The following is a 19875-nucleotide window of genomic DNA, read 5'->3' on the forward strand; positions in this document are numbered from 1 at the left end:
CCATTCAACCATCTCATCCTCTGTTATCTCCTTCTCCTCCTGCCTTTAATCTTTCCCAGCATCAGGGTCTTTTCCAAGAAGTCAGTACTTCGCATCAGGTGGCCAAAGTATTGGAGTTTCAGCTTCAGCATCAGTCTTTGCAGTGAATGTTCAGGACTGATCTTTAGGACTGACTGGTTGGATCTCCTTGCAGTCCATGGGACTCTCGATAGTCTCCAACACCACAAAAGCATCAATTCTTCAGTGCTCAGCTTTGTTTATGGTCCAGCTCACATCCATACACGACCACTGGAAAAACCACAGCTTTGACTAGACAGACCTTTGTCGACAAAAGAATGTCTCTGCTTTTTAATATGCTGTCTAGGTTCTTAATAGCTTTTTTTCCAAGGAGCAAGCATCTTTTAACTTCATGGCTGCAGTCACCATCTGCAGTGATGTTTGGAGCCCAAGAAAATAAAAGTCTCTCACTGTTTCCATTGTTTCCCCATCTATTTGCCATGAAGTGATGGGACTGGATGCCATGATTATTTTTGTGCATTTCTTTAATGTCTGATTTAGTAGAAAGCACCCAGATTCTCATATGTGTTTCTGTGTTGTCTGTAGTGATAACCTTTGCTGTATAATTTACATGAAGAAAACCTAGCTCCTAAGATAGGGAATTAGAGGAGGAAGGCCTTGCAGATCCTCAAGGGCCTCAGGACCCCACTTTGAGAACTGCTATCCTAGAAGGTTCGATATGTTCTGCTCTTAACAGGCAGCATATTTCCTGCAGCCCTACCTATAAATTTGTTGGGGTTCCCTCAGTACACTGCCAGGAGGGCCTGAAAATACCTGTTCTGTTCATTCATGTTCAGGGCTCTTTGTCCTTTGGCCTCAAGATGGCTGTGCTTTCTTCTTAGACAGTTGGTTGTGGAACCCCAGGACACTTGTGTTAATAATTACAGCCAACCACAGCTCTCTTCAGTGAACCCCTGGTTGGGCACAGCCCTTCTGGTTCTGGGGATAGCCCTGCAGCCAAAGCAGCTGGGCCCGGGGTGCTCAGCTTGAGGCAGGGTCATGGTACACAGACCTCCTTACTCTCTCCATGCTGGTGTGTGTTTGGAATCTCCCCTTTGGACAATGAATCTGTGTTCTGCAGGCATCAGAAATCCTTGTTTTCACAAACTTGTATCTTTTCTTGAAATTCAGTTTCAGTGTATCCGTTTAAATTAGAATTTAAGCTAACCAGCCATTCTAGTTAAGTCCCAACGTGTATTTCTCAGCCATTAACTTGTGATGGAATCTGAGGGAGCGTGAAGAATCAGGAAGCTTTCTGGAGACTCGGTTCCCTGGGACTGCCTCCCCAGGAGGGCTCCAGCCACGGTGGGCCTGGCGGGTTGCGGTAAGCAGCGCTCTCTCCCTCCTCAGCTGGAGGTGCAGCTCGAGGACGCGGTGGCCGAGGCCTCCAAGGAGCGCAAGCTGCGGGAGCACAGTGAGAACTTTTCCAAGCAAGTGGAGAGCGAGCTCGAGGCCCTCAAGGTAGCGCTGCGAGTCTCTCCTCACCGAGGGAGCGGGGCAGGCCGTGGTCCTTGGCAGCCGGTGGGTGGGAGTCCCGGGATCCCGACGTGGAAGCTCGTGGGAGCTTTTCACTTTTCAGAACCAGATCCTTCACTTGACCTCCTAGAACCAGCCCTCGTACACTGACACCTCTTGCTTTCTCTGTGTCTTGGTCTGTGAATTCAGTGCAGGTCATTCTGGAAGGGCTCCTCACAGCCCATGTCCTGCTGGTTGTCCGCAGGGGGCTGAGGTGGGGTGGGGCTGTAGGAGCTCCCTGTTAGCTGAGAGACCTCAGATATGGGCCTCCACTTTCTGAGCCTTTCTCCTCATCTGTGCGATGGAGACAGCAGTCTCCTCCCTCTCATAGCTGGCCCTTCGCCTAGACTTGGTGCCGTGACTGCGTCTCCCGGTCCCTCTCTTCACCTCTGTAGTCTGTCCTCTCCAGGCAGCGTGTCACTCCAGAGTCAGAGCCCGTCACGCCTCTACTGGCCGCTGATGGCTTCCTGCGCTCTCCAATAACCCCGACCCCACCTTCCAGCCTCCCCGATGCCCTCCTGTTGTCCAGCCTCGTGCAGCTCGCCCCCCACCCCGCTCTCCTCACCCCCTCACCCCTATGACCCTCCTAGCCTGACAGCTCAGTGCCCACGTCACCACCCATGACAGCAGAAACCCTGTGTGACCCTGTCAGCAGGAGGTGCCTGACTCAGGGCCCTCCAGAGAATCCTCTGGTGTGAATGAACAGACCACATGAGGAGACCTTGAGGGCCACTCACGTCAGAGTGTGAGCAGGGCCTTGGGGTCCAGGCAAATCTGGACTCAGCCTTTCCAGGGCAGAACCCCCCACCCCCGCAAAGCCTGCCCTGCAGCCGTGGGAAGGATCAGTGTGTGCCGTCGGGAGCCTTACTGTGTCTGCTGTGGGCGGGGTGAGGCGGGGCCCTCGAGGAGGATGCAGAGATTTCTGATCTGTCCCAACCTTTGTCCTCAGATGAAGCAGGGGGGCCGTGGGCCAGGTGCCGCCCTAGAACATCAGCAGGAGATTTCCAAGATAAAATCTGAGCTCGAGAAGAAAGTCCTGTTTTATGAAGAGGAGCTGGTGAGACGCGAGGCCTCCCACGTGCTGGAGGTGAAGAACGTGAAGAAGGAGGTGCACGACTCCGAAAGCCAGCAGCTGGCCCTGCAGAAAGAGGTGATGGTGCTGAAGGACAAGCTGGAGAAGTCCCGGCGAGAGCGGTGAGTGCGTGCGTGGGGGCAGGGCCGGGGGCGCGCCGCGGCCGGGGGCCCTGACGCCTGTCCTGCGTCCTCAGGCACAGCGAGATGGAGGAGGCCGTGGGCACCATCAGGGATAAGTACGAGCGGGAGAGGGCGATGCTGTTCGAGGAGAACAAGAAGCTGACTGCCGAGAACGAGAAGGTGATCGAAGGGCTGAGTGTCGCTCTGTGGAAGCTGCCATTCTTTTCACTCTTGAGTCTTAGAAGTTGGGGTTTTAAGTAACTTAATTTCTAAATGATGGAATATGTTTAGTCTTCAAAGTGGAATGTCTTCATTTAGTTACAAGCTGCTGATTATCTGTAACCACTAGCTCTGATCACTTTGGCACTCACATTTCTGTTGAAGCAGGGCTTAAGTTACATATGGCCAGGAACCCCACATTGGAAGTTAGGTTGGCAAACCCTCATAATGGTGAATGAAAATGTGAAGACCTTTCAAAAGAGCCTGCAGTTTTGCGGTGCTGACGTCATGTGTAAACGAGTAATGAATCGTGTGTCCCGACCGTTTCCCGCCAGCTCTGCTCCTTTGTGGACAAGCTCACGGCTCAGAATAGGCAGCTGGAGGATGAGCTGCAGGATCTGGCAGCCAAGAAGGAGTCGGTCGCCCACTGGGAGGCCCAGATTGCGGAAATCATCCAGTGGTACGTGCCCGAGGGCCTGGTCACGGTTCCCCAGCCACCTCCCCCGCCTCCACACCTCACGCTGCTCCTCTGCGGGCTCGGTACCCAGTTCACCTCGTCTCCCCCAAATCGGTAACATCCGGGGGCAGGAGTTCAGTCCTGTGACCGTGACGTGGGACTGCAAGTGGGAGGCAGCACCCCACCTGGCCCACGGTGTGGGTCGAGCTGGCCCCGCATGTGGCGATGGAGCAGAGCTTCCAGGAGCCCAGAGAGTGAGCTGGGACTGTCCTGACCAGGGGTCAGCAGTCACGGTGCCTGGGTGGTGAGGTGCGGAGCCTCCATGTCTTGAGGAGGGACAGCAGGCAGTGCTCGCTCACAGGACGGCCCTTTCCCCTCTAGGGTCAGCGACGAGAAGGATGCCCGGGGTTACCTCCAGGCCCTGGCCTCTAAGATGACCGAAGAGCTCGAGACGCTGCGGAGCTCCAGTCTGGGGTCGAGGACGCTGGTAGGTCTGGGTCTGGAAGCCTCGTCTGTGTTGCTTTGTGACTGTCAGTGGCTCCACCTTAGTGTGAGTTCAGTGACATCAGAGGCTCCTGTGAGGCCTGCGTCTTTTCTAATTTAGGAATCGATGGCTGTGTGGGGTCTTAGTGGCGGCACGGGCTGCTCTCTGGTTGCGGTGCGTGGCCTCTCGCGGGGCGGGCCTCCTGTGGAGCACAGGCTGCGATGGTTGCGGTGCGTGGCCTCTCGCGGGGCGGGCCTCCTGTGGAGCACGGGCTGCGATGGTTGCGGTGCGTGGCCTCTCGCGGGGCGGGCCTCCTGTGGAGCACGGGCCGCTCTCTGGTTGCGGTGCGTGGCCTCTCGCGGGGCGGGCCTCCTGTGGAGCACGGGCCGCTCTCTGGTTGCGGTGCGTGGCCTCTCGCGGGGCGGGCCTCCTGTGGAGCACGGGCCGCTCTCTGGTTGCGGTGCGTGGCCTCTCGCGGGGCGGGCCTCCTGTGGAGCACGGGCCGCTCTCTGGTTGCGGTGCGTGGCCTCTCGCGGGGCGGGCCTCCTGTGGAGCACGGGCTGCGATGGTTGCGGTGCGTGGCCTCTCGTGGGGCGGGCCTCCTGTGGAGCACGGGCCGCTCTCTGGTTGCGGTGCGTGGCCTCTCGCGGGGCGGGCCTCCTGTGGAGCACGGGCCGCTCTCTGGTTGCGGTGCGGGGCCTCTCGCGGGGCGGGCCTCCTGTGGAGCACGGGCTGCGAGCACACAGGCGTCAGTAGTGGTGGTGCACAGGCGTAGCTGCTCTGCGGCAGGTGGGGTCTTCCCAGACCGGGGGTCAAAGCCACGTCCCCTGCGTTGGCAGGCGGATTCGTTACTGCCTGCAGCCAGCACCTTGTCAGTTGTCAGGGGATCACAGATTGCTTCCCCACCATTCATTTGTCTAGCAAATCCCTGTTGAGTTAGCAGGCTTAAGTTAGCATGGGACTCTGCCCTTGTATGGAGAAGGCAATGGCACCCCACTCCAGTACTTTGCCTGGCAAATCACACGGACAGAGCCTGGTGGGCTGCAGTCCATGGGGTCGCTAAGAGTCGGACACGACTGAGGGACTTCACTTTCACTTCTCACTTTCATGCATTGGAGAAGGAAATGGCAACCCACTCCAGTGTTCTTGCCTGGAGAATCCCAGGGACGGGGGAGCCTGGTGGGCTGCAGTCCATGGGGTCACAGAGTCGGACACGACTGAAGCGACTCAGCAGCAGCAGCGCCCTTGTAGCGGGTGCTTCGTCAGTGTGATGATCCGGTGTCCGGTGGCCCGTGTGACTCTGTGAGCCCAGAGTGTGGCCAGCGCCAGGCTGCTGGTGCTGGTCCCTCTCCTCTGTCCCCCTTGTTAAACATTCGAGTGTGAGAATCGCAGAGTAAGAGTGCAGGGAAAGAGGAACAACCTCATTAGAATTCCAGCTAGAATTAAACTTCGTGGACCCACAGTTTTATTCTATGTTCTGGTTTGAGGCGGGGGCCAGGGAGACCGAGCTGCCTGTCCCAGCACACAGAACCCGCAGCACACCCGGCCTGTAGACCCAGAACCTTGGGAGCCCCTCCCAGACGGGTTCCAGCGCATCCTCACCTCTCACTCTTCTCACGCTTCCATCATCAAAACACAATACTTTGGAAAACATTGACGGTTCATGATCTTATTGAAGGAAAAAAACAGCTGTGTTCTTTGTGATTGGAAGCATTTTCGTATTTACATTTATAAACACCGATTAGAATAAGCAGTTTATGTTCCTCATTTCTACTTTTTTCTTGCCATCATGTTTACAAATTCAGTTCAGTTCAATCGCTCAGTCATGTCCAACTCTTTGCGACCCCATGAATCGAAGCACACCAGGCCTCCCTGTCCATCACCAACTCCCGGAGTTCACCCAAACTCATGTCCATCGAGTCGGTGATGCCATCCAGCCATCTCATCCACTCGTCCCCTTCTCCTCCTGCCCCCAATCCCTCCCAGCATCAGGGTCTTTTCCAATGAGTCAACTCTTTGCATGAGGTGGCCAAAGTACTGGAGTTTCAGCTTTAGCATCATTCCTTCCCATGAACACTCAGGACTGATCTCCTTTAGGATGGACTGGTTGGATCTCCTTGCAGTCCAAGAGACTCTCAAGAGTCGTCTCCAACACCACAGTTCAAAAGCATCAATTCTTCGACACTCAGCTTTCTTTATAGTCCAACTCTCACATCCATACATGACTATTGGAAAAACCATAGCCTTGACTAGACGGACCTTTGTTGGCAAAGTAATGTTTCTGCTTTTTAATATGCTGTCTAGGTTGGTCATAACTCTTCTTCAGAGGAGTAAGCATCTTTTAATTTCATGGCTGCAGTCACCATCTGCAGTGATTTTGGAGCCCAAAAAAATAAAGTCTGACACTGTTATCACTGTTTCCCCATCTATTTCCCATGAAGTGATGGGACCAGATGCCATGATCTTAGTTTTCTGACTGTTGAGCTTTAAGTCAACTTTTTCACTCTCCTCTTTCACTTTCATCAAGAGGCTCTTTAGTTCTTTGCTTTCTGCCATAAGGGTGGTGTTGTTTTTGAGATTACATCCAAGTACTGCATTTCAGACTCTCTTGTTGACTATGATGCCTACTCCATTTCTTCTGAGGGATTCCTGCCCGCAGTAGTAGATATGATGGTCTTCTGAGTTAAAGTCACCCATTCCAGTCCATTTTATTTCGCTGCTTCCTAAAATGTCGACATTCACTCTTGTTGTCTCCTGTTTGACCACTTCCAATTTACCTGGATTCATGGACCTGACATTCCAGGTTCCTATGCAATATTGCTCTTTACAGCATCAGACCTTGCTTCCGTCACCAGTCACATCCACAACTGGGTGTTGTTTTTGCTTTGGCTCCGTCTTTTCATTCTTACTGGAGTTATTTCTCCATTGATCTCCAGTAGCATTTGGGCACCTGCTGACCTGGGGAGTTCATCTTTCAGTGTCCTATCTTTTTGCCTTTTCATACTGTTCATGGGGTTCTCAAGGCAAGAATACTGAAGTGGTTTGCCATTCCCTTCTCTGGTGGACCACATTTTGTCAGAACTCTCCACCGTGACCCATCCTTCTTGGGTGGCCCTACATGGCATGGCTCATAGTTTCATTGAGTTAGACAAGGCTGTGGTCCATGTGATCAGATTGGTTAGTTCTCTGTGATTGTGGTTTCTGTCTGCCCTCTGATGCCCTCTCAGCGCCCTACCATATTACTGGGGTTTCTGCGACCTTGGACGTGGGGTATCTCCTCTCGGCCGCTCGCCGCTCCAGCGCCGCGCAGCTCGATGCTCCATCCTTGGAAGTGTTACCTGCTTCCTCCTGGGTCTGCTCACCTGAGCCTCCCTGTGGCTGGTCCCTTCGTTGCCAGTAGGTGGCGCCCCACGTGCTCCCCACACCCCCGTCTCCTCTTTACTCCTACGGAGGAAAAATGAAAAATTCTTAACTGTTTTCAGTGAAAACGTAAATAAAAGCCTACCAAGACAGTCTCTCCAGATTTCTCTTATACTCTTGAAAGTCAGTGAAATACATCTGGAGTCTCAATAAGAAAGAAGCTGTCCTCAACTGGTTTATTTCCCTGTAGCTTCATCCTTCAGTTCATCCCATCGCGCTTCCTTTCTCTTATTATTTTAGTCTTTTAATGATGTAATTACTAAGATGATAACAGGGCATGATGTTTCAAGAAGTAGAAAAATAAGAATAACTCTGATCCTAGAATATAGCTTAAATTGGTAAAAGAGTGTACTGGGACCATGTAGAGAAATTACCCTATCAGCTCAGTTTTATTTTTAAGAAAGTAAATTTTATTCTTTAGAAGATCTCTAAGAAAGAACTTACAAAATACCAAAACTAAAATTGGGTCCCATGGAATTTAATAACATCCGAGAGTTAATATTTAAATATAATAAAGTCTTAAGATTCAAAGAAGATAAATTGCCTGTTAGCGTTAATGTTGTTAAAGGAGTGAGTTGGTTCAGAATGTGTTTTAACATCTGAAACCACCTCTGCAGGACCCGCTCTGGAAAGTTCGCCGCAGTCAGAAGCTGGACATGTCTGCACGGCTGGAACTGCAGTCGGCCCTGGAAGCGGAGATCCGGGCCAAGCAGCTTGTGCAGGAGGAGCTGAGGAAGGTCAAGGACGTGAACCTCTCCTTTGAAAGGTGCCTGCCAACCCGGGGCTGTTGGGACGAGCAGAGTGCTGTTCCTGGCGCTCGGTGCTCAGGCCTGGGGCACGGATGAGCATGTGCAGGGTTTTCAGGACAGAATGAGCGTGTGTGAGTCTGCAGTTTTGAAGCGTCTGTGTCTCTTTCTGAGTGTGAACAGGGTGCTTGCCGCCCTGAGCTGGGTGACAGGACCCACATATCCATGGACACCTCTCTGGCCTTCCTGTCCACCTCTTCAGCTTAGCATTTTTTCCTTTAAAAGCTAAAATCAACACACTAAAATATTCAGAATTTTTCCCCACCTTCAAGCAGTCATAGAAAACACTGTTTGACAAGGCAGTGAGTTCAGCAGACGTTTGATGAGAGCCTGCCGTCTGTGGGTTCTGTTCTGTTCCCTCAGGATCTGTAATGAGCTGCAGCCTTAAGAAAGCTGGGCCGACCTGCCTGCGGTGGACCTGTCCACGTGGTTGGCCAAGCCCTGACACGTCTTCATGGGGGGGACCTGGAAGTGATGGTGTTACTGACAGGAAATCGTGTCAGTTTGGGGCTGAAAAACTGATGGTGGTAACAGCTGCTGTTTAAATATACCGCCTCTGCTTGGAGCTGCTGTGAGACCGTTACTGTGAAAACACATGACCCTTCCAGCATCCCTGTGAGGCGAGCGCGTGTACACCCCCCGCCTCAGGGTGAGGGGCGGGCGGTGACCGGTTCCCCTGGCGTCACCGTGATCACCACAGGGCTCTGAGCGAGGCTTGCTGCCTGCCTCCCCGCCGGGGTCCCCTGGGCCCGGTGCTGGCCCGTCCTCGACGCGCTGGGAGCAGAGGCCCCGCTGTGCGTGCAGTGGTGCGGCTCTTCGGTGCGGCCCACTGTTGTGCTCATTCCAGGGAAGACGCCTGGGGCCTGACAGCTGAGTGACTCAGCCGTGCGTCCTCAGAGGTGGGGCCGTCGGGGACTCCGTTAGGGCCTCATGAGATACACTTTGTAAACTGACTTTTTAAGTGAAGCTCGTGTATGATCCATGATGCAGTGAGCAGCAGCTGATGCTGAGAGTGGGCTTGAGTGTCTGTCCAGTGGGTCTGGGTGCTTTCCCAGACGCCTGGGAGAAGCAACCCCCCCAACACACACACACACCCCCTTCCTACCAACCTGCCTACTTTGACACTCTGAACCAGCACAGAGATGACCTGAGCTCAGGGCACTTAAAGCCTTTTATTTTGTATTTTAGCAAACTAAAGGATTCTGAAGCCAAAAATAGAGAACTACTAGAAGAAATGGAAATTTTGAAGAAGAAGATGGAAGAAAAGTTTAGAGCAGATACTGGTAAATTAGTATCATAAGCTTCTGAATTGTTTACATATAAACCTTTTTTAATGAAATGGTTTTATTTTAGATTTAATTTCTTTTAATTTTAATGGTTTTTAGTTCTATAAGGAAAACGCTTACCCTAATCCCAAAGCCCAAATTCTGAAATAGGGTATGTCCAAAGATGCCTTCCCAAAAAGGCAGCACAGTGTTCGGTGTATTCGTCCCTTTGTTCCATCTTGAAAATATAAAGCAGGTGCCTGTGTCTGTATCATTAGGCCTCACAGAGGCCTGGCCTGCCCTGACCTGTGCTCGGGCGAGGCCACGACCCTTGGCTGGCGGCCCGGGTCTTCATGCAGCCGGCTCGGCACAGTACCCGCTGGGAGTCCTGCTGCTCCAGTCCCCTGCGGCGGGGCGTGCCGCGTGCGTGCGACATTTGCTGCAGGGCTGCTGGTGGAGGGGGAGCGTGCGCACAATCAGGCTCAGCCGTGCCGGCTCTGGGTTCTGCTCCTGGGCTGTGGGTTTGTGTCCCCGGCACAGGGCAGGCGGGGGTCCCTGCCCTGCAGCCTCACCCACCAGGGGTGACCTCGCTTGGAGCGGGTGAGAAGTAGCACCACATTCACATTTCTTACGAGCAAGGTTGCGCATCTTTTCATGTGTTTGAGGGCAGTTTGTACCTCACTCTGTGGTTTATAGATTGGTATTTTCTACCCATTTGTAAAAGTTCAGACTGTGGCTTTTTCTTAATTCTTAGAAGCTGTTTATATGTTGAGGGCTAGAGTCTTTTGTTTGACAAAAGTTGCAAATAATCTTAGTTTGTCTTTTTGTCTTTTTCCTTGGCTTATTTTTTTTTATTTTATCTGTCCTTGGCTGTGCTGGGTCTTCGTTGCTGCGGGAGCCCCTGCGGTGGGCTCCTCATCGCTGTGGCCTCTCTCGCGGCAGAGCGCGGGTTCTAGGGCGTGTGGCCTCCCTCGCTGCGGTCCTTGGGCGCTAGAGCACAGAGCTCAGTAGTCGTGGCGCACAGGCCTAACTGCCCCTCGGCCAGTGGGGTCTTCCTGGGTCAGGGGTCACACCCGTGCGTCTCGCGTCTGCAGGCAGATTGTTTACCGCTGAGCCACCAGGGAAGCCCGATTTTTTTTTTTTTTTTGCCAAGCATTAGGTGTTTTTTTGTTATCGTTTTCATTTTGTTTTGCTATTTTAATTTTTATGTGTCAGATTTGTTAGTTTTTTTCCCTATTTTAAGTCATAGGGAAATATTCCCCAAATCCCCAGTTGTTCAAGTAATTCACCCATGTTTTCTTCAGATACTTCTGTGACTTCATTTTTAAAATTTAGATTACTGACCCATTGGGAAGTTACTGTGACATACAGTTTGAGGAGGACCCATTCTGTCTTTTTTTCTGAGACTTGTTAGCTGTCTGATACCAGTCATTAAAAAGTTCCTCTCGATGCTGACTTCAGATGTCAGTCTCACCGTAGATGAGATGAGTTGCCATGGGGGCTGAGGGCTGTTTCTGGGTTTCTACCTTATTCATTGTCCACGGGCAGGACCCATGCTTCTAATTAGAACATGTGCTTCAGTGAATCTGCGTCAGTATTTGGTAGGTCTCCTCCCCTACCACCCCCTAATTTTTAGAGGGGTGGTAGGTAGTCTTCCTACCACCTTTTTGCCAGGTAGTCTTCCTTGGTTACTTCAGATGTCCAGCTCTGGGGCAAGTTTAATGGTATTTTTACTGTAATCGCATCAGATTTGTCAGTTCACTTACAGAGCATTGCTATCTTGATGATACTGATTCTTCCCATAAAGCTTAAGAAACAGTCTTAAATTTTGTACCTTGACAAGTCTCGTTTTATTCTTACAGGACTCAAACTTCCAGATTTTCAGGATTCTATTTTTGAGTATTTCAACACTGCACCTCTTGCACATGATCTGACATTTAGAGTAAGTATTTTTTTAAGTGACAAATGAATTTATGATAAATTAGAAATATTAATAGTTTAATTTGGTTTGGCTACCTGTGACCACACACGTACCAGTAAGTTAACATGTGACAGTTTGAGACAGTTAAGGTACGTGAAGTGCACCCAGAGAAGTGTTCCCACTTCCTCAAATCACATGGGGTGAAGGAAGTGCTTGGCACCTTCAGGAAAGAGACCCCCGCCAGCCTCCGCCTGGGCAGTGAGTGTTTCAGACAGTTTTTAAAACACACATTCTCCCCCTGCAGCTGGTCACGTTACCCCTTCAGGGGCTTCTGTGTAGACTCGCCGATGGGTGGGGTGGGGGGTATGGAAGAACAGCCCGGCTCCGGGCCCCCTGTTGAGGTTCTGGTGGTGCAGCTCAGCGCCTCCGCTCGGGGTGACCGCGCCGGAGGCAGCCAGAGCCCCCGTGACGCGGGAAGCAGCTCCTGGGAGCGGCTGGGCCGGTCCTTCTCGGCCGCTGAGGCTCTTCACGGCACCCCTTGGAGGCGGGGCAGTCGGTCCTTCCTCCAAACTGCAGGGTGGACCCCTCCTGGCCACCCCTGAGACGAGCCAGTGAACATCGTGACGGCAGGTCTCACTAACGGGCCCCCGATGTGTTTGTCGTTGCTTTTGTTTCCTTTTTACCAGAACACTGTACACCTGCAGGAAGGCGGAAGGCAGCACGGTGAACACACACGTGCCTCCCGCCTGGCGATCTGCCCCTTGCTTTCTCCCTCTCTCTGTACACACGGAGCTTTTTGAGCACGAGCTTCGGGACCCCCAGACACCAAACTGCCCGGTGCTTCTTTGCTGAGGTCACTGAGCACAGGCCGCCCCCTCTGCCCAGGAGCCAGCGCCTCTCTGGTCTCCTTCCACCTGGAGTCGCGCCCCCCACCCCCTCTTTATAACCTGATATTTTTGTAGTGTCCAAACCGGTTGTCTTGTAGATTGTCCTCCACTTTTCCTCTCGATTAGACATGGGTTGGAAGTTTTGACGTGAACTCTATACCGGAGATGGTGTGTTCTTCCTGCGAGTGGAGGCCACTTGGCTCAGCACTGGGGATGCTAAGCTTCTTGGCCCTCAGGTGGAGGTGGTGTCTGCGGACCTGCCCCAGAGGGACTCAGGAGGCACCAGTGGTCATATGCAGGTTAGCGGACCACCGTGATCCTAGCCTAGACCAGTTGTTACAAAACCAAAGCAGATCTGTGTTGCTCTCAGCGTTCTGGGCACCCACCTATTTACATTCACCTGTCAAGAGGGGTTTTTATCGAATGTGTGATGCTGCCTTTTCCCTTAAGTCCTCAGTTTTTAAGAAGCAAATACATGTAACTGTTCACGCTGGCGGCTCTTCCAGACACAGGCTGCTGGTCAGCCCCGTGCCTCCTCCCAGCACTGCAGGGCCAGACACAGACTCCCGAGAGGCTGAGACTCGGGTTGTGGCCAGGATGGGGTGGCTTTTCTCTAGAGCTCGTGGACGGCGGCAGGCCACGGGCCAGGTGGCCTTTAGCGCGTCCCTTCTGTCACAGGGGGCGGCCGGAGGGGCAGGCTGTGCGTGATCTGAGACCCCGTCCCCTGTAGCCAGCACTCCTGCTGTTTTTCACGTTTAATTTTCGTCCCTCGCTAGCCCGTGACTTAAGTAGGAAGAACAGTTACTGATGAAAAACTCCTTGGTCAGAGTCGGGTGTGTTAGGAGGGTTTGCAGACCTGAGAATCTTCTGATAGAAGCTCCTGGTCTGCCTTCCCCGTGCGAAGCTGTGGTTTACACTAAAATGCTGGCCACAGCACTGAATCAGTAGGTTTTCCTGGAGGTTTATATCGGGTGGGAATGCTGGTTTTCGTTCCTCCCGTCTGTCACAAGCAAGGGCTCTGTCTCCTCCCGCATGTCCTCTCTGCCAGCCTCTTGGGAAGAAGTCAGTCACTGCCGGCGCGGGGCCCGTGCTCATCGCCTCCGAGTGCGGACCCCTCCCCATCCCGTCTGCACCCTTTCGGTTAATTGTCCGGCCAAATGAAACTAGCGGGGCTGTTCCTTGGCTGCAGTTAAATTACGAAATGTTCTTTTGCCCTTCGTTTGTCTAAAAATGCATTTATCTAAAAACTCATTTGTATACCTCGTTTATGGGGGAAAGTTGCTTATACCTGTGCCTAATGGATCTGGCCTTTCTCTGACGAGTGTGCTTAGGATTTACACACCACAGCACGTAGTCGTGCGTGTGTCTCTGTGTGCCCCCTGCCTTCCCTGTGAGTTTGGCTCCTTAGGCAGCAGCCTGGTTAGTTCGAGCCAGTGGAAAGTGTTTCTCTGATGTGGTTCGATGGGAGTTCAGTGTGGAACTACCTGCCCAGCTACCCTGGGTCACCTGTTGACAATGCTATGTAAATTGTGTGTGTTTGTAAAACACGGTTGCTGGTGACGAGGGAGTGTTCAAGTTGGGAGCACTCCTGAGGTTATCTGTAGGTGGTTTTAGAATGTGGCTTTAGCTTCAGCTTGTAAAAGTAATTTGAGAGTCTTGAATTCTTAGAACCAAGCATTGCTTCCCTGTGTCATGGAACTTAAAGGGAAATTCCTCCTTCTGGTCATAGGTCCACAGCCCTTTTCAATGTTAGAATTTATTCTCGGTCCCAGAAATGAGGTTCTGGAGCATGTGGCCACTTCAGCTTAGGGCTCCCGGATGTAGAGTGAGTCACGGCCTGCGAGCTCAGAGGGTGGGCGGACCAGGCTGCGGTTGGAGGGTGAGGCCTCAGCGGTAACCCTCCCTCACAGTCGCCCCCACCCCAGGACGCTGAGGGCAGTGGTCTCGGGAAGGCAAGACAGTTGTGAGTGAGGTGGGGTCCGTGGTGGGACTGAGTCTGGGCTGGGACCCCAAGTCCCGAGTGAAACGCGCTTTTTAAATGAAGAACGTGCAGTTAGCCTCTGACTTCCACAGGATGAGTTCCCTTATCCCCACAGTGTTTCTCTGCCTTTGTTTTCAGACCAGCTCCACTAGTGAGCAAGAAACACAAGCTCCAAAGCCAGAGGCGTCCTTAGGGGTCTCTGTGGCCGCGGGCGCAGAGCAGCCGGAGGTGAGCATCGCCCCGTCGACCCCCGAGAGCCGGGCTCTGACCCCTCCCCATGTCTGCGCGCCTCGCAGACCCTCACAGGCGCTGCCCTGACAGCTTGTCCCTCTGAGGCAGCCTCGTTTGAGAATTCCCGTTGGGGCCTCAGCCTGCTGAGGGCGGCTCCACGGCTGTCCCGACAGCACAGTAGATTGAGACTGCAGAACGGTTCCTGCTCATCGGTGCTGCCGAGTGAGGCGTGCGCTGAGCTGGACGCTGCTCACCTGTCCCCGCTTATCCCCAGGACGTGGCCCGGGCCCCTCCGAGGCTGCCCGCTGTACCGCTGCCCAGCGCACAGACCCTCGCTCTGGCGGGACCAAAGGTAGGCCTGCTTGCTCTTCGCGGGGCGGCGGGGCTTTGTGTGAACACGCTGAGCCTAATGTTTGCGTTTACAGAGTAAGGTTTTGTTCTGAGTAGTGTGTTGAGCCATAAAGGGTCAGGACCCTGTGTTTTCTTAATTAAACCAGTGACACATGAGCGCATTTTAATTGGAAAATTTCAGAGTCTGGTCTCCCCGGTCCTCTTCCCTCTCCCCAGACCACGTCTCCCCGCCGGTAGTGTGCCGCTCTCCGTTACGTGTCGTTCAGTCCCTGCTTCACACATATTCCCATGTATCTGGTTGCACTTGGAGCCCTAGAGAACCACGTGGTTTTTGGGAGGCAATTTTCCCCCCACGTAAATGGAAAGCTGCTGAACATGCCGCTTCCTAACTTGTGCTCGTCAGTGTATCTTGGAGAGCTGAGCCCGACGTTGAGGGTGTGATGAGGCCCTAGGTTCCCAGCTGAGCAGGCATCTGGCCTCACATGCTGGGTGCTTTTCTTCTTTAACGTAGGCACGGCCTCTCTTAAGGCTGAAGCTGCAGACAGCCGTGCCTGCTAGAGACGGGGCTTGGTTTCACTTGAGTCTAGCCGACAGCCAGGCTGTGGGCTTGCAGCTCTCAGGGAGGCAGAGAGCAGACCGGGCTCTGGGTTTTGCGCTGCTTGAGCCCTCATTCTGAGAAACGGCTCCACGTCTTCTGTGCCCTGAAGGGCGCTGATCCCTCCTCCTTGCTGCCTTAAGCTTCACCAGCGCCGTGGTTCCCAGTGAGGAGTGTTGGGGTTTTCCAGACTCTTCCTGGGAGGAATGAACTGCAGTGGGGGGGCTGTGCACCCCAAAATGTGGCCCAGGCCAGCCCTGGAGCCCCTGCAGGCAAGGGGCTCGCGCCAGTGTGTTTTCAGCGGTGTCTCTGCGGCGCCCCGGCCCACCAGCCTCACTGGCGTGAGCAGAGAGGGTGCTCACTGTGGAAGGCGCATGTGGGCTCGTTCTCTGGGTCAGCCTCTCCGTGGATGGCACCCCTGGGAGCCATGTACCTCATGGTGAAAGCACGTGATTCAGCCTCTCGAGGTCGCGCCCTGGAGGTTGAAACGTTTGCTCACGAGCAGGTGGCCCCATCCCCACCTCCCTGTCTCACCCTCGACGTCCTTCCTACAGCCAAAGGCACACCAGCTGAGCATCAAGTCCTTCACCAGCCCCACGCAATGCAGCCACTGCACCTCCCTGATGGTGGGGCTGATCCGCCAGGGCTACGCCTGTGACGGTGAGTGCGCCCGCCCGCCGCGAGGGCCCGGGGTGAAGGGGTGGTGAAGGCCTGGAGCCCGGGGTGGCCCAACCGGGAGGGGGCACCGGAGGCTGAGCCGGGCCCAGCCAAGGCTGAAGTCCTGCTGCAGTGGACAGTGTGCTGCTCCGGGGTGGCCAGGGTGCCTGCTCGTCCTTGTTTGCTGTAAAATTAACGTCCACATCTGTTTTCCAAAGTAAGTGAAAGCAGAGTAAAAAGAGCTTTAAAATATTTCACTACCAAGTCGTCTGGAGAAGCACCGCCGTGTGGCCTGTTCTTCCGGGTCTGTCGTTACTAGCATTTCACGCCTCCGAGTCGTGTGCCTGCCCTGTGCCAGGGCCAATGAGTGTGCAGAGAAGTTAATTGACACCCGTGTCCCCGAGTGTCTGTGGGAACTGTCCCTTTTGGGGGTGCCAGGCGTCCCCTGTGACCGCCGCTTCGGGGGCGTGGGTCTCACGGCGCCTCCCGTGCCTTTGCAGTGTGCTCGTTTGCCTGCCACGTGTCCTGCAGAGACCGCGCCCCCCAAGTGTGCCCCATCCCCCCCGAGCAGTCCAAGCGGCCTCTAGGTGTGGACGTGCAGAGAGGCATCGGAACAGCCTACAAGGGCTATGTGAAGGTAGGACGTGACCCACGGCCATGCTCAGGTGGGTGGCCAGCCTGCTGACCATAGCCACGCCCGGCTGCACTGGAAATCCATCCTTTTGCCCCATGTGCCGGTTCCGGGTGCCCTGTCCTCCTGGGTCCTTCGGACCCCGCAGAAACACTCATCCAAGGCCTCTTGTCCCACCTCCTGGGCTGATGGGCTTTAAGCCCAGTGCCATCTGAAGGGGCTGCGCCGGGCCCAGCACTCCATGACATGCCACGTGTCACAGCACGCCACGTCTGCTATGAGCACGCCCATGCACTGAGCCACCCACCTTGTCTCCTGCAACCCCTTCGATGATGGGGGGCTCCTCCCCAGCAGCGTCCCGAGCTTTCCTGGGCCCAGACGCAGCTCTGCTCCCAGCCTCAGCCGGCCAAGCAGCAGCGGGGGAGGACCTTGGCACGGCAGCCGCCTCCAAGAAGTCTCCCGGGCCTGCCTTTCCACTGCCTGCGGCTGGCGCCCTGGCCCTGGGGAACACGGTCACTTTGATCTGCAGATCCCCAAACCAACCGGGGTGAAGAAGGGGTGGCAGCGAGCCTTCGCGGTGGTCTGTGACTGCAGGCTCTTCCTGTACGACCTGCCCGAGGGCAAGTCCGCCCAGCCCGGCGTCCTGGCCAGCCAAGTCCTGGACCTCAGGTCAGTGTGTGCGGCCCGCCCTTGTCCTGGGCCTGTCACCTGACCTGCGCATCTTACAGCGGGGGTTCACTGCTTGGTCGCTTTAACCTTGTTCCTTCCTTCACATCCTTAGTCGTCGTGCCACTCTGAAACAGGGGCCCGCTAGAAACCTTCCTGTTGTGGATGTTTTTGCCCTGAAAGATGTGCCAAGTAGGCATCTAATGAGAAAATTATGCACCCCGGAACAGAGAGAATCCAGCCCAGGCAGCGCGCAGCTGGGGTGGCCTGTGTGCTCTGCCTCTGGGAGCCCTGACTCCCTGGGGCCGCCACTCCAACTCAGCGGCGCCTCTCGTAACCCCCTCGTGCCTCGTCAGCTCCCTCCTGCCATCAGCACAGGAAAGCGCGGAGCCCCCATTAACACCTCAGTCCCTGGAATGGGCAGAATAGCAGCACTCTGAGGCCTGGGGCTGTGGGAAGGCTAAGCCAGTTAAGAAACAGGGCGAGCTTAGCTTGGAGCTTGGGGGTGCAGCTGCCACGGCGGCCACATCCCCCACGTGGAGAGCCTGCCCCTGTGCCACCTGCCCCAGCCACCTGCTGTGCCACCTGCCCTGCAGCTGCCTCGGCAGCATTGGTACCTGGGGGCCCGTGGGGCAGGGGTGACCGGGGGCACCTGCGGTTTGGAAACGTCCCCAGGTGGTCCTGCCCATCCCCCCCACACGCACACACACGCGTGTGCACACACACACACACGCACACAGATGTGCCCAGCCCAGCCGTGCTGAGGATGCACTGGGCGTCCCGGGCATCTGCTGCTCACAGCCCAGGGTCGAGAGTGGCTGGGATTCCCCGGCTGCCACAGCAGACTTCATTCCCCTGTTTACGGCCAAGCAGAGGACACAGCAAAGACGTGGTGTGTGCCTGCCGAGCGGCCTGGCACGGCCAGAGCAGTGTGGCTTGGGGAGGGGTCAAGTCCCCGACGCCCCCCACCATCGAAGTGTGTGTAGGAGTCTCACCCTTTGTAGGCTGGCTTTGTCAGTATCAGTGTTTCATATCCGGGTGGAGGCAGGGAGGTTTTCCCAGAGGTGTCCTCTCTCATCGTGGTCCCATGGGTGGAGGACAGGCCCTGTGTTCTGAACGTGTTATTTCTTACAGAGATGAAGAGTTCTCTGTGAGCTCCGTCCTGGCTTCAGACGTCATACATGCCTCACGCCGAGATATTCCATGTATATTCAGGGTACGTTTTCTTCCTGGTTTTTCAACGTGTTTCATTAATCATTAAAGAAGTGCATGTGGCTAAAATGAAAGGGTAACGTTACTGAGCATTTCCTAGTGTGGTAGCAAGGGGCCCACATGAAGGGACCTCCTGTTTCTCTAGACTGCTGGCCTCGGCTCATCCAGCCACAAGCCCCCCAGTGCCAGGCCTTCCAGCTCCATCCTCATCTGCAGTCTGTCCTGGCCCCTCCGTCCAGGGCACTGGACACTGAAGTGCCTCACGGGTTGGCTGTAGGGAAACGGGCCCTTCAGCCTCCCTCCCAGGACTCACTGGCCATTAACCTGAGCAAAGCAGGAAAGAAATCAGTAGATGCTGCTGTCAGCAGTCTTGTTGGCAGAGGTGGGGCGCACCCTGCTGGGCTGGTGGTGGGTGCTGTGGCTTCAGGAAGCTTCCAGAAGACTGAGTTCCCCCTCCACTGGGAATTTTCACAGCTACAGTAAAATCTGGTTGACCACAAAACCAAGACCACGGGTCATTTTCTGTTAAATCGCGTCTCTATTCAGAACCTGCCTCTGTATGTGGTACAGAGAGTCGCCATCACTGTGCCCGGATGATTCTGTGGCAGCGAGGGTCGCTCGCGGTGCCTGGTGTTTGGGGAGCCCCCAGGGAGGTGGGTGTGTGAGAGTCCCTTGTCCCTGGATGTTGTTTTGTGTTGTTTTTCCCCTTTCTTTTTGTCTTTTTTCTTCGCTTTGGCTGCACCGTACAGCTTTTGGGATCTCAGTTTCCTGACCTGGGGTTGAACCTGGGCCCTTGGCAGTGAGAGTGTGGCATCCTGACCACTGGACTGCCAGGGAACTCCCACTCTAGCTGGACGCATTCTGAGAGTGGGTTTCCTGGCTGTGACGAGCAGTTAGAGCGAACAGTTAGCCGGTTTTGGTGAGAGTGGAGTGCCCTGCACTCAGAGATCAGGCTGCGCACGGCCCCTGCGGGCGGCTGGACCGGATCCCAGCGGCCCCCAGAGGGAGCGCTCCAGGCAGTGGCCTTGTGCTGGCCCCTCTAGGCTGCCTGGCACTGGCTCCGTGTGCCGTTGTCTTATGAATCGTTTGTCTTGTTTTCTGTCCTGAAGGTGACGGCCTCTCTCTTAGGTGCCCCTTCTAAGACCAGCTCGCTGCTCATCCTGACGGAGAACGAAAATGAGAAGCGGAAATGGGTGGGGATCTTGGAGGGCCTGCAGGCCATCCTCCAGAAGAACCGCCTGCAGAGCCAGGCGGTGCACGTGCCCCAGGAGGCCTACGACAGCTCGCTGCCCCTCATCAAGGCCGTGCTCACGGCCGCCATCCTGG

General features: G+C 54.8%; 1 protein-coding gene across 4 annotated transcripts in view; it reads left to right on the forward strand.

The window, feature by feature from the left end:
* The window catches only part of CDC42BPB (CDC42 binding protein kinase beta), a 98970-nt gene that overhangs the window by 70136 nt on the left and 8959 nt on the right, over positions 1 to 19875 (forward strand). For 3 of the 4 annotated variants that reach the window (XR_015149384.1, XM_086362815.1, XM_086362816.1), the window contains exons 14-28: positions 1408 to 1518; positions 2522 to 2766; positions 2841 to 2946; positions 3321 to 3445; positions 3824 to 3929; positions 7964 to 8112; positions 9341 to 9435; positions 11280 to 11359; positions 14345 to 14434; positions 14712 to 14789; positions 15938 to 16043; positions 16541 to 16677; positions 17201 to 17340; positions 18472 to 18553; positions 19659 to 19875. Coding sequence is in view for 3 of the 4 variants with exons in the window: in XM_086362815.1 (XP_086218941.1) it covers positions 1408 to 1518; positions 2522 to 2766; positions 2841 to 2946; positions 3321 to 3445; positions 3824 to 3929; positions 7964 to 8112; positions 9341 to 9435; positions 11280 to 11359; positions 14345 to 14434; positions 14712 to 14789; positions 15938 to 16043; positions 16541 to 16677; positions 17201 to 17340; positions 18472 to 18553; positions 19659 to 19875 (1867 nt within the window). In the remaining variant the exon portion in view is untranslated. Of the gene's footprint in view, positions 1 to 1407; positions 1519 to 2521; positions 2767 to 2840; positions 2947 to 3320; positions 3446 to 3823; positions 3930 to 7963; positions 8113 to 8515; positions 9436 to 11279; positions 11360 to 14344; positions 14435 to 14711; positions 14790 to 15937; positions 16044 to 16540; positions 16678 to 17200; positions 17341 to 18471; positions 18554 to 19658 lie in introns of those variants that run through there. The other variant, XM_086362817.1, reaches the window with a different exon arrangement.

Source organism: Bos grunniens, chromosome 21, assembly GCF_055505025.1.
Source record: "Bos grunniens cultivar Pamir isolate PY7600 chromosome 21, Bosgru_T2T1.0, whole genome shotgun sequence".
NCBI lineage: Eukaryota > Metazoa > Chordata > Mammalia > Artiodactyla > Bovidae > Bos > Bos grunniens.